At 39.1% G+C, this 12,655-nt stretch overlaps 1 protein-coding gene across 2 annotated transcripts; it reads right to left on the bottom strand.

Annotated features, from left to right (window-relative positions):
* Positions 1–523: 523 nt before the first annotated feature.
* phospho1 (phosphoethanolamine/phosphocholine phosphatase 1) lies at positions 524–6,602 on the bottom strand. 2 transcript variants are annotated; one of them, XM_057860554.1, is made up of 3 exons: positions 6,385–6,602; positions 6,115–6,161; positions 524–4,333 (listed from the first exon to the last, which is right to left on the bottom strand). In XM_057860554.1, the coding sequence occupies exon 3, from the start codon at positions 4,294–4,296 to the stop codon at positions 3,445–3,447; it is 852 nt and encodes a 283-aa protein (XP_057716537.1). In that variant the 5' UTR covers positions 4,297–4,333; positions 6,115–6,161; positions 6,385–6,602; the 3' UTR covers positions 524–3,444. The 2 variants fall into 2 exon arrangements, with proteins under 2 accessions (XP_057716537.1, XP_057716538.1); XM_057860555.1 differs by having other exon boundaries at positions 524–4,247; positions 6,385–6,593.
* Between the last annotated feature and the right edge of the window lie 6,053 nt (positions 6,603–12,655).

The following is a 12,655-nucleotide window of genomic DNA, read 5'->3' as shown; positions in this document are numbered from 1 at the left end:
TAAAGTGTTACCTATTAACCCAAAACAATCAACAAATAAGAAGCACTGGATTATAAAACACAGGATTCAAAATGAGGGGTAAAAAATAGCGGCTTATTGTCCAAAAATTGCAGTAGATAACTTTGTGGTGAGAAAAAAAATATTGTTTAAAAAGAAAAAAAGTCAAACATCGCGAGCAGTTATTCACAATGTTACGAATTCATCATCATTTTCAACAAATACTTTTTTTAATACATATTTTGGATGACCACTTTTACTCACAGTTGAGTAATCTTATTTTGAAGTAACACTACTCTTACTTGAATGAAACATTTGGTTACTCGACCCACCTCTGATTATAATATTGAGGTGGATTAACGATCATTACCAAGCGCCTCCAATTCAATCATTTTCACTTGGTTTTGCTGAAGCAACATTTTCAATGTTACCACTCAGATTTGCAGCTGAATAAACAAATATGGTCTCAACTGGCTGAGTGGTGATGAATCACTGCTGATGTTTGATAAATCAAAACACAAATGGCTTCAGTTGATGGCTTTATTCCCATATTGCTGCTGGTACCAAATTCCTCAAGTAGGACTTGGATAAAACAAACAAAACAAATATTACAGTACATTTTTTGAAATTTAAAAGAAGCACCTTAGAAAAATGAATATTGCTGCAGACATCCAAGACCACAGGATAAGTGCTTTCACTGGGATAATACAACATGGATGCAAAAGTGCAGAAAAGACATGACAGACACTGAACATGTAATGCTATTAAATAAGATGCATTGTATTTATTAAGAACTGCTTGCTAGAATGTGGCCTCAAACCAATGAAGGGGCTGAATAAACAGACAAAGATGATTTTAATGAGTCGAAACGATGACATTATTGCTTCCAATGCTGTTTCTGCCGTTTAAAATGGCTCGAGACTTGTTCTGGGTCTAATGTTACCTTGTCATTTTATACATCTTTTATGTTTTACACATACGCGGATTTTATGGGGGAGTCAGGGAGGCCAGGCCCCCCCTGATGTCCGAAAAGTGTCATTGCATATAATATACTTTCATATATATAACAAAAAAAATATATTTTTATAATGGGACAAAAGTCTTTTTCGAGCACCTTAGACGGTCATTTGATTTGCATATAATAAAAAAAAAAAAAATAATAATAATAATAAAAATGATTTTTTTTCTTTGATCGAAAAAAAAATTTTGGGGGGGGTGGTTGAATGATTTAGACACAAATGTCCTTATCATAATATAGCCCAAACACAAAAAGGATTGTTTCAATCAAAGAAAACTTTTTCAATGAAAAATTAAGTGTTCAAATGCAAATTTTTCAATCTTAATTTTTTTTTCGCATTCAAAAACTGTTTCTATGATTGAAATTTGTTTTTGATTGAACTGATTTTCTTTTTTTAAATCTATAGTTTTTTTGAAGCAATTTATTGTTTGACTGAATAATAAAAACAAAAATGTCCCAGCCAAAATGTGGCCCAGAAACAAATCAATATTACTTCAATCAAAAAAGTTGCTTCAATCAAAAAAAAAAAAAAAAAAAAAAATCACAGAAAAATAGCTTTCACGTGCATTTTTGGGGGGGGAGTTTTTTAAGTTTCAAATTTATTTTTGCACACATTTTTTTTTTTTTAATTGAAGAGACATTTTTTGGGGTTGAATAATAAAGACACAAATCTACCTCTATATGGCTCCGCCCAGGGGATACAATTTTTGACTCGGGTAACTACATTGGCACGAAACCGGTTAGCGTACCAAATTCAATGAATGACGATCTTGGCGAAAAGTATTGCCTAAGCAGCCTGATTTAGAATTCCCCTCAAGAATGATGGGAAACAAAAAACGCTCACTGTCAACTTATTATTATCAATATTCTTGTAAGTTAATTTTATCGCTGACACTGCGTTTCGGGGTCATCAACATGTTGTGCCCCCCTGCCCCAAAAGTCAACTCCGCCTATGGTTTTACACTACATTGATTTTAAAGGCAATTCCTCATTTGATTGTTTTCTTTAGAAATTTTGAAAAGATTTTTTTGTTTTCTCCCCGGTAAAGGACTTTTAATTAGGATGGGCATTCAGGTAAATTGCCTGAAATGACATTTAAGCAGTTGTTGATCGGTTTCCTTAGTTTAAGTGGAAATACGCCAAAGCTAAAGTGTGGTCAATGTAAAAGCGGATTCAGATTGGTCTATTGCCGTCAATGGCAGCCAACGAGTTAATTGTAAAATGATTGTTGTGTTTTCAACTTGCAATAGCTGCTGGCTATCATTTTTGTGCACGGCAACCGGCGATTTCATGCGATTGGCTGAATTTTAGAGAGACGGCGAGATCCTAAAGTGGTATTTGCCATGTGGAAAAATTGATTTTGCCATGTGGCATTTTTTTTGCCATGTGGAAAAATTGATTTAGACATGTGGCATTTTCTTTGCCATGTGGCATTTTTTTTGCCATGTGGCAAAATTGAATTTGCCACGAGCCATTTATTTTGTGCTATGTGGCATTTTTTTTTTTTTTTGCGATGTGACAAAATTGATTTTGCCATGTGGCATTTTTTTGCCATGTGGCATTCTTTTGCCATGTGGCAAAATTTATTTTGACATGTCGCATTTTTTATTGGTATGTGGCAAAATGGATTTTGCCATCTGGCATTTTTTTGCCATGTGGCAAAATGTATTTTGACATGTCGCATTTTTTATTAGTATGTGGCAAAATGGATTTTGCCATGTGGCATTTTTTTGCCATGTGACTTTTTTTTTGCCATGTGGCAAAAATGATGTTGCCATCAGCCATTTTTTTTTTTTTTTTTTGCGGTATGGGAAAATTGATTTTGCCATGTGGCAAAATGTATTTTGGCATGTCGCATTTTTTATTGGTATGTGGCAAAACGGATTTTGCCATGTGGCATTCTTTTGCCATGTGGCGTAATTTTTTGCCATGTGGCAAAATGGATTTTGCTATGTGGCATTTTTTTTGCCTTGTACAAAATTGATTTTGCCATAAGCCCTTTTTTTGCCATGTGGCATATTTTTTTGCGATGTGGCAAAATTGATTTTGCCATGTGGCATTTTTATTGGCATTTATGTGGCAAAATGGATTTCGGTGAGTGGCATTTTTTTTTTTTTTTTGTATGTGGCATTTTTTGGGGGGTATATGGCATTTTTGCAGGCTGTGCACGTTCATGCCATTGACGGCTATGGACGTCCAAATTTTCCTTTTATATTAAATGGCTGAAAAACGCGTGGTTGTGATTTTAGACCATACACTTTACATGAGCATTTTGCTTCTTCCATTTTGCTACATACCAAGAACAAAAATGCCACATGTCAAAATACATTTAGCCACATGGCAAAATCCTTTTTGCCACATGGCAAATACCACTTTTGGTTCTCGGCCACGCTGGAATTTTAAGGCTTCATTGACAGATGACCGAAAGACTACTCGGCCACCAGCTTCCTGAGGCGTTGGACGACATCCTCGGCGGAGCTCCAGGGCACCGTCACCGCCTTGAACTCCCCCGGCGTGGCCTCGTGGGTCTCGGTGATGAGGCGGTGCATGGGGAAGTCTCTCCGTGGGAAGACCACGTCCCGGGGCCCCATGGCCAGCGCCGGGCAGAAGTCGTTGGCGCCGTCGCCCACGTAGAAGATCCTCTGGTAGGGGCGCCTCCTCTCGTTGGTCCGGCGCGTGACGTATTCGCGGACCACCGCCTGCTTGCACATGTTCTCGGGGCAACGCTGACACTCGTGGGCGTGAAAGGGCCTCAGCGCTAGGCGCCCGTCCCTGTTGAAGGTGGCCGGATTGGAGAAAATGCGATGGAAGAGGGGGCGGGCGCCGCTTCGCCTTAGCCAGGCCTCGATAAAGAAGGTGTTGGCGTCCGACACCAGGACCACCTCGAAGTCGTGCGGCGGGCGGTTGCGCAGGAATTGGAAAAGCCCCAGCATCCCCGGGGTGGCGGGCAACTTCTCCATGACGTCGCGGATGTCGCTCTCGGTGACGCCCTGCTCGGCCAGATAGGCCAGAACCCGTTGCATGTACTCGTTATAGCGGCCCGCTTGATAGGTGTCCTTCAGCCATTCGGGCAGATGCTGGCCGGGCGCCGTCTGCACCACCACGTCGTCGCTGGTCTCGTCCACGATGGTCTCGTCGAAGTCGAAGAAGATGAGGAAGCGCTTGTCCGGGGAGATGCGAGACGCCATGCCGCTCTCGCCGCGGGTTCGGAAGCCGTGGGGCTCCTCCTCGCCTGGGGGTCGAGGTGGGAAATAACAGCAGTTGAAGAACGAGTCCCCCATGATTTTCACACCGCGCTTACTGCATCCCACGCCGAGGCTACCGAGGGAAAACGTTCACATTTGAACACAATTTCAATTTGGCCGGCGGGCTTGGGACTTTTCATATTAAATGTCATATTAACAGCAAGAGAAGTGAGACATTCATTTAGCGACAGCCGCTAACAAAGAGCAACCCATTCCCGCGTCTTTCACTGTCAACAAGAGCGCAACGGGATGCCAAGCCTCCGTCTACGCGAGGACCCATCTTTTTTTTGGCCTTGTAATCGGGACAATATTTTATACCTGTCCGCACTACGTTTAAGGTACATTTATAAACAGCACGCTCCTGCAAGGGATGCCTACTCGAATAGGAACAGCCTCGTGTCTGACGTCATCGTCCGTGCGAATCACTTCTGAACCGCAAGCTTCTCATTTTTTAGCATGCCTTCTCCGGACGTAAAGGCTCTTTCAGTTGTAGGAAAGCCTCATCTGTACCATTCGCCTCCATTGTTTAGCATGCCGTAAACCCACACAAAAAAATGGCGATGGCGCACCCCGTGATGTCACATCCAATGGCCGGCGGCTACACTACACCGGGTATCCGTCGTTTTAACAAATTAGCTGGCTCTCTAGCCTGTGTAATAAAATATCCGGACAAGAGGTACATTAGCGTAGCCGACATGGCGTACGGTACAGGGATCCCTCGCTACTTCGCGCTTCACACTTTGCGCCCTCAGTCCATTGCGGATTTTTTTTTTCTCAATTAAAAAATACATAAATACAAATGAGTTGTCCCGATCCGATCACGTAGTCTCCCTCTCCCTCCTGCTGCTTTTCGTGGTCTGGCAGTGCACTGGAGTTACTTATTGAAGTTAACAATGATTGACAGATGTTCAGGTTTGAACTTGCCAGAGACGCTTGGAAGCCAAAACTTCACCGCGCCACATGCGTCAATCATCGTTTAGCTTGTGAAACAGTTGCTGTGGCAATTCATTGTGTGTAAGCGAGCAGCTTGAGCCGATTTGAGTGGACTCACTCAATGAAGCATTTAATAAAGACAAGCATTTTTCTACTTTATTCTTGTTTAAAAATAATTTCATGGGACAGCAACATGTTTAAAAATAATCATACTTACATTTGAAGTGCTTAAAAAAACATTTTGTAAAATATATATATATATATATATATATATACATAAAAGTTTTTTTTTTTTTTAATTATTATACTTTGGGGGAAAAATGTGAAAAAAACGTGTCTAATATGTATCTTTCCAATGTTACATCTGAATAAATAAATTTAACCCACAAAAAATATAAATAAATAAAAATATTGAGGGTGCTACTTTGCAGTTTTTCATTTATTGCGGAGCGTTTTGGTCCCCATGAACCGAGAAAAATGAGGGAGCGCTGTATAATTTGAATGTTTTTAGGCCATTATCCGTCCTAGTGTAGAAATAGCCTTAAAAAAAGCAACAAGATCTGCAGGCCGCCAGGTAATGATGATCAGGATTCAGAACAGAAGTCATTTGGATTTTTTTTCTTATATGTAGCATATTGAAATGTCCTTGATATGTTACAAAACGTTTGGGAATTGTCGCGTGAGTATAAGCCCCCCCCCAAAAAAAACAAATGTGGCGCCCCCTCTACTAGATGGCGCTCCAGGCGACCGCATAGCTCGCTTAAACTGAGCGCCGGCGACGCTGTGTGCAGGACCCAGAATGCCTGTGCTTTGCTTATTCAAATTAAATTCTTTGCTGGTCAAAAAAATTGCCCCTAAAAATAACCAACAATGAATAATTCCTTGTTTTTGCATTGTAAAAATATATTTTTTCAAACTCACTTTTAATGTACGGATGAGTGTTGAGTCCGTCCCTTGAAGCGGACCTCCTGTAAATATGAGAAACACACATGAAAAACTACAACAGGACAACACCACAGAGCTGCTAAAATGAAAAAACATGAGCAAGTTTTTATCAAGTGACGAAAAAAGTATAAAAGGATGTCTTTCATGACAAGCCATGCAGTTACAAAAACAGTCATGTGAACTCTTTGACCTACTTCCGTCAGGTAAATATCAACAGAGGCAGCGGGAAAAGAACAAAACACGTACCTTACTCACTGCTGTGGGTCGTCTGGTCCTTTTTGAAATCCGGTCTTGTCGCATTGAAAGCAAATCGCAGGGTTGCGACGTTTTTATATGACGCCCAAACGCACTGCCGCCGCGTGCGCGAGCGAGCACGAGCCCGCCCATATAATGATAGAGTCGCTTTGCGCGTTCTCGTGACGTGCAGGGAAAGCGCTATAGGAAGGAAGAACTGGATTGAACTAGACTACACTAGTCTTCTGTAGGAATAGTGCACTAACTGAATGGAATGCGTTACAGCAAAACCAGAACAATTTCTGTATAATCTGGTTGAACTCGTTGGCTGCCATTGACGGCGATAGACGTCTACAAAAGAGTTCATATAAGACTTGAGGAAAATGGTCAAGTGTCGTTTCTAGAGCAAGAACTGATCTAAGGTGCTATGTTGGTCCAAAGACAAGCGCCATTTAGACTGGACTGGTTTCACACAGACACTGGGCATGTCTATCATCTGAGCTGGATTAGAATACAGTAAATTTTTCCATGTTTAAATTAGGGCTGTCAAAATTATCGCGTTAACAGGCGGTAATTCATTTTGTTAATTAATCACGTTCAACGCACATGCCCCGCTCAAACAGACTAAAATGACAGTACAGTGTAATGTTCGCTTGTTACTTGTTTTTTGGTGTTTGGCGCCCTCTGCTGGCGTTTGGGTCCAACAGATTTTATGGGTTAGTACCATGAGTGAGCATGGTGTAATTATTGACATCAACAATGGCGAGCTACTAGTTTATTTTTTGATTGAAAATTTTACAAATTTTAATAAAACGGAAACATTGAGAGGGGTTTTAATATAAGATGTCTATAACTTAAACGGAAACATTGAGAGGGGTTTTAATAGAAGATATCTATAACTTGTACTAACATTTATCTTTTAAGAACTACAAGTCTTTCTGTCTATGGATCGCTTTAAGAGAATGTTAATAATGTTAATGCCATCTTGTTGATTTATTGTGATAATAAACAAATACAGTACTTATGTACCATATGTTGAATGTATATATCCGTCTTGTGTCTTATCTTTCCATTCCAACAATAATTTACAGAAAAATATGGCATATTTTAGAGATGGTTTGAATTGCGATTAATTAGGATTGATTAATTTTTAAGATGTAATTAACTTGATTAAAAATTGTAATCGTTTGACAGCCCTAGTTTAAACAAAATGAATCAAAACTGATCAAGCAGTCATTCTTTCAATGTGAACGGCTTCATTGCAGCCGAACAACAGCTCACAGCTGGTTGGAGATGGAAACGGAGATGTTCTACAACATGTTCGATTTTCGCGACCTCGCTAGACGACCGCCTACTCGCCGGCGGTGAATCACGGCTCTCTAGACCCATCTGGCTCACTTGGCCTCCCCCGCCGCTCTCCCAAATACTCCCACTGAGCACCTGCTGTCTCACACATACACACCACAAAACATTCAAAAAAACTTACCTACAGTACAGTGCACACACAAATCATAGGCGGAGTTTGACTTTTGGGGCAGGGGTGCACAACATGTTAATGACCCCGAAACGCAGTGTCAACGATAAAATGAACTTGCACGAAGAATAAATTGAATATGAGCGGTTTTTGTTTCCCATCATTCTTTAGGGAAATCCTAAATAAGGCTGCTTAGGACAGCTATAGTTTTTGCCAAAATCGTCATCCATTGAATGTGGTAGGCATGCTGGTGTTGTGCCAACGTAGTTACCCCCGTCAAAAATTGTATCCCCTGAGCGGAGCCATATGGAGGTAGATTTGTGTCTTTTTTATTCAACCCCCCAAAAATGTCTCTTCAATTCCCAAAAAAATGTGTGCAAAAATGAATTTGAAACTCAAGCCCCCCCGAAAAATGCATGTGAAAGCTATTTTTCTTAGATTTTTTTTTGGTTTGTTTGTTTGTTTGTTTTTTGATTGAAGTAGTATTGATTTGTTTTTGGGCCACATTTTGGCTAGGACATTTTTGTTTTTATTATTCAGTCAAACACTAAGTTGCTTCAAAAAACATAGATTTTAAAAAAGAAAATCAGTTCAATCCAAAAAAAAAAAAATGTTTTTGAATGCGAAAAAAAAATTAAGCCACTGCACTGCATTGATTTGCTTGATTTTCTATGTTTTGGTGATGTAGTTATCTACGAGGTTTTAAAACATGGCCCGTCCATCAAAAAAAAAACAAAAAAAAAACCTTTTTTTTTCTGTCATATAACGTAAAATACGTATTGAACGTAAAATAAGGTAGTGCTTTACTGTTTTACTCGTAGGATGACCTATAACTGTTATTACAGAAATTCAAGTCCTGTTTGAAGTTTCTCCAGTTTAATAAACGTCAATATCCAAAATATATACCGTACTGGCACGAATATAAGACAGCCCTGATTATAAGACGACCCCCTTTTTCAAGAATCAAGTTTAAAAAAGACTTTTTGAACACCAAATTCATTTTTGTACAGAAAAAAACATTTTAACAATATATTTGAGAGAAAAAGCATGTTATTTTGCCTCATTCAAATCTTAATATCTGAACCTTTAAATATGTAAACTAAAGTGCAATCACATTGGTAAATGAATGGCTTCTGGTTTTTGAAATGTAAATAAACCAATCTATTGTGATAAAACAACAAAATTGCAATAACTGCATTAACCATCAAAATGAGGTCTAACTGTAGTCTTGAAACAAATCTGAATAAGGAAAAACATTGCAATAAAATAATGCAAACTGGTTAAACTTGAGAGTAGCTGAGATCTGTCATGACGGAACATTGCTTCTATGATATCTGGCGCCATCTAGCGTCGTGAATGGGTATAATGTCTAGACCCCGAGTATAAGACGACTCCCACTTTTTCAGTCTTATTTCAATGCAAAAAACATCATCTTATATTCGGGCCAATACGGTAACTGTGGTTCTTTTCTGGCTTCAATTAATTGTTTAAGTCGACATAACTCATAGCTAATGTGTGTGTGTGTGCGCTCCCGCAGGGGATGCAATTTGTGATGGGGTTTACTACATTGGCAAGACACCGGCGGTGGCTCTGTTATACAATTAGCGTCTTTAGTGAGGCAAATCGAAACTCCACTCACTATTTTGACGGTGGTCTCTGGCATTTCATGGTCCACATTTTCAATTTTTGGTTCTTGCTCAGTAGTCGTTGTCGCTTTTGAAAGCTTAGGTTTGAAAAAAATGACGTATACCTATCTTGCCTCTTCGGTCCTCGGGTGGTTTTGGCTAAGCAAAGCAAATGACCGTTTAAGGAGCTAGGCACATGATCGGTTCGAAAGAATAATTTTGACCCACTATAAAATATCTATTTTTTTCATTTTTTGTTGTTTGTTTTAGTGTTTTACAACTTTTATAGACAATGTTTTACCGGAAAACTCTTAATTTTAAAATATATAATATATAATACTATAATATAATATAATACAATATATAAGAAAGTCACTTAAATGCAATGAAACTTTTTGGCCACCAGGAGGGGGGCCCCCCTTTAACTCAGCCTATGACACAAATACTGTATACCAGGGGTCCCCAAACTTTTTCCTGTGAGGGCCACATAACTTTTTCCTTCTCTGATGAGGGGCCGGGGTCAGTTTGTAACAGAAAAAGTGTGATGATTGCAGGAGGGCCTGAATGTTAAAATATATTGTTTTTCTGAAAGCCACAATCAAATAACCCTTTTTGGATTCTTCACGGAACAAAAGTAAATAAAAGAATAATATAATATAATAATAAATAATAATAACACAAATAATTAAAGAGGTAATAACCTAATAACCGTATCTGGGTTCTTCACAGAAAAAAGCCAGGAAATAGATAACACTATTGAAAAAAAAAAAAAAATGCTCTCTGGTATTGTTCAGGGGGCCGGACCAAATGTGGAGGCGGGCCGTAGTTTGGGGACCCCTGCTGTATACGCACACTACGCAAATACCTATTAACACAAGAAACAACAAAGGCAAATCACCTGCACACGGACATATTGGAAACAAAAATGCATGACAAATTGAAAAGAATAAAGACTGCATATAAAACAGAAGTCCTTTATGAGCTCATGATATTGACAGATGTCTAATCCATTTGAGTTAGATGTCTATGACCAACAACGTCAGTGTTGGTCAGTTTGAGAGGCAGACCGCTGATTGCCTGTCAATTGCATAATAACTGTGGTTGGGTAATGTATCAGGAATCGAAAACAAGCGCGTGAACCGTTACAAAACTTCAAAATTTTGTCAGCTACGGGGAGTTCCTTAGAAAATATGTGCTAAAACCACAACACTCGCGCAGAGGCTGGAGTTCAGAACACAAGCGCACCGATATAAAAGAAATGAGGTCAAGGCCCCAACTTCAACTCGCGAATTGGCCCAAATGAGTAAAGGAACCTGTCGTAAACAGGGGCGAAAGTGTAGACAGCAAGTCCTCCCATGAACACCATTCTTGGCCATAGTTTTACATATGGTGGAAAACACTCAGGTGACTTGAAGTTCTGCTCTTTGAACCCCAATTTGGCCAAATTTGAAAATTGTCCTATATACATGAGTGATACACCAGTGGAAAGCCTAAAATCTCAATTTTCCGGGGGAAGAAAAATTTTGAACGGGGGGGCATTAAAAAAACTTTTTTTTAAAACAGCAAAACCATAACTGGAGGTGAGAGCATGCCAGAGCCTAATTAAAGAATCCATGATTTTTTACGAGATATTATCGTGTACTTACCACTTTTCGATCCAAAAACTCCATGCAGCATGTATCACCAATTGTCAAGACACTGCTGTGAATGCCCACGGCCGGATTTTATGGGTGAAACATGGTAATAGAACAAGGGTCACGATGCAGAAATGGCAGACATATAGGAGTGCTCGCGATTTTCATTTTCATATATGTACCCTTTTAAACATTTTTTTTCAATTTTTCTTTGTTTGGATCAATGATTTATCATCTAAAATATTGGGGAAAATGCGACAGTAACATAAAAAAATACCATTAAGCGATAGTTATGAGGTAGATAAGCGTGACTTTTTTACAGACACCAATTTCTTCATTGTGACGTAATTTAATTAAAAGTTTAAAATATGCGAGTGAATAATTTTTTGGGTCTTTTTTTAAACTGAATATTAGACATCAATTAATGATTCTAAGCTAAAAATGACAGCCATTTCAAATAATAAATAGGATGACTTAAGTTCTTTTTATGGCCAGGTTGAAACAAAAGCGGTTGCGCAACGTCTGTAAACAGGGGTTTCCAGGGTAAAAATAGTTCAGGGGCTATTGCGCCATGAATCTGCTATGGCAGCATATAGACATATTGTTCTATCAAACACAACAGTTCTTTTTGCTTCAAATACAGCGGTTTATTTTAAGGAGGGGTGCAAGAGCAGAAACGGCTTTTTCAGCCTTGTCTGTGTTTTCCGCCATATAGTTGATGTGTGCACAGATATTGGACTGTGCCAGTGATTTCTGTTAGTCTTTAGCAGACCTGCTAGGGTTCTTTTTTTACCTCTCTGAGTATTCTGCGCTGACCTCATCTTTGGTGGACGGCCACTCCTTGGGAGAGAAGCAACAGTCACAAACTCTCTCCATTCGTAGACAACGACTGTCGATTGATGAACATCCAGACTTTTAGAGATGGTTTTGTATCCTTTCGATACAAATATACAATCCTTGATCGCAGGTCTTCAGACAGCTCTTTTGACCGAGCCATGATGCACACCGGGCAATGCTTCTCATCAAGACAATTCTTACCAGGTGTGTGTTTTATAGTAGGCAGGGCAGCTTTAAACCACTCATCAGTGATTGGTCATACACCTGACTTAAAATTAGTTTCAATTGTTCAATTGTAAGTCTCCTTAGGCAGAGGGTCGACTTACTTATTTTCCTCCTTTCTGTCATTGTTTGCATGCTATCCTCATTAAAATATGAAAACCTATAAATGATTGGGTGGTTTTAGTTCAATCAGACACTGTATTTTCATCTGTGTGATTTTGACAATGATCAGATCACACTTGATGGTGACTTTATGCAGAAATGTGAGAAATTCCAAAAGGTTCAAATACTTTTTCTTGCCAATGTATTAAAAAGCCAGTGTTTGCGTTATCTAGTCATTTGTACTTATTTTTGTTCATATATATGTTACTTTTTTGAAATATATAAATCAATGTTTACATAATCTTAAACTTTTAATGTAAAGTACATCTTCAGTTCCTAACTAGTTAAAATTGAGGTTTTGCATTGAGATGTGATGAGATGAGGAGATG

Source organism: Corythoichthys intestinalis, chromosome 16, assembly GCF_030265065.1.
Source record: "Corythoichthys intestinalis isolate RoL2023-P3 chromosome 16, ASM3026506v1, whole genome shotgun sequence".
Taxonomy (NCBI): domain Eukaryota; kingdom Metazoa; phylum Chordata; class Actinopteri; order Syngnathiformes; family Syngnathidae; genus Corythoichthys; species Corythoichthys intestinalis.
The sequence above is the reverse complement of the archived record's forward strand: the minus strand, read 5'-3'. Positions and strand labels throughout refer to the sequence as shown.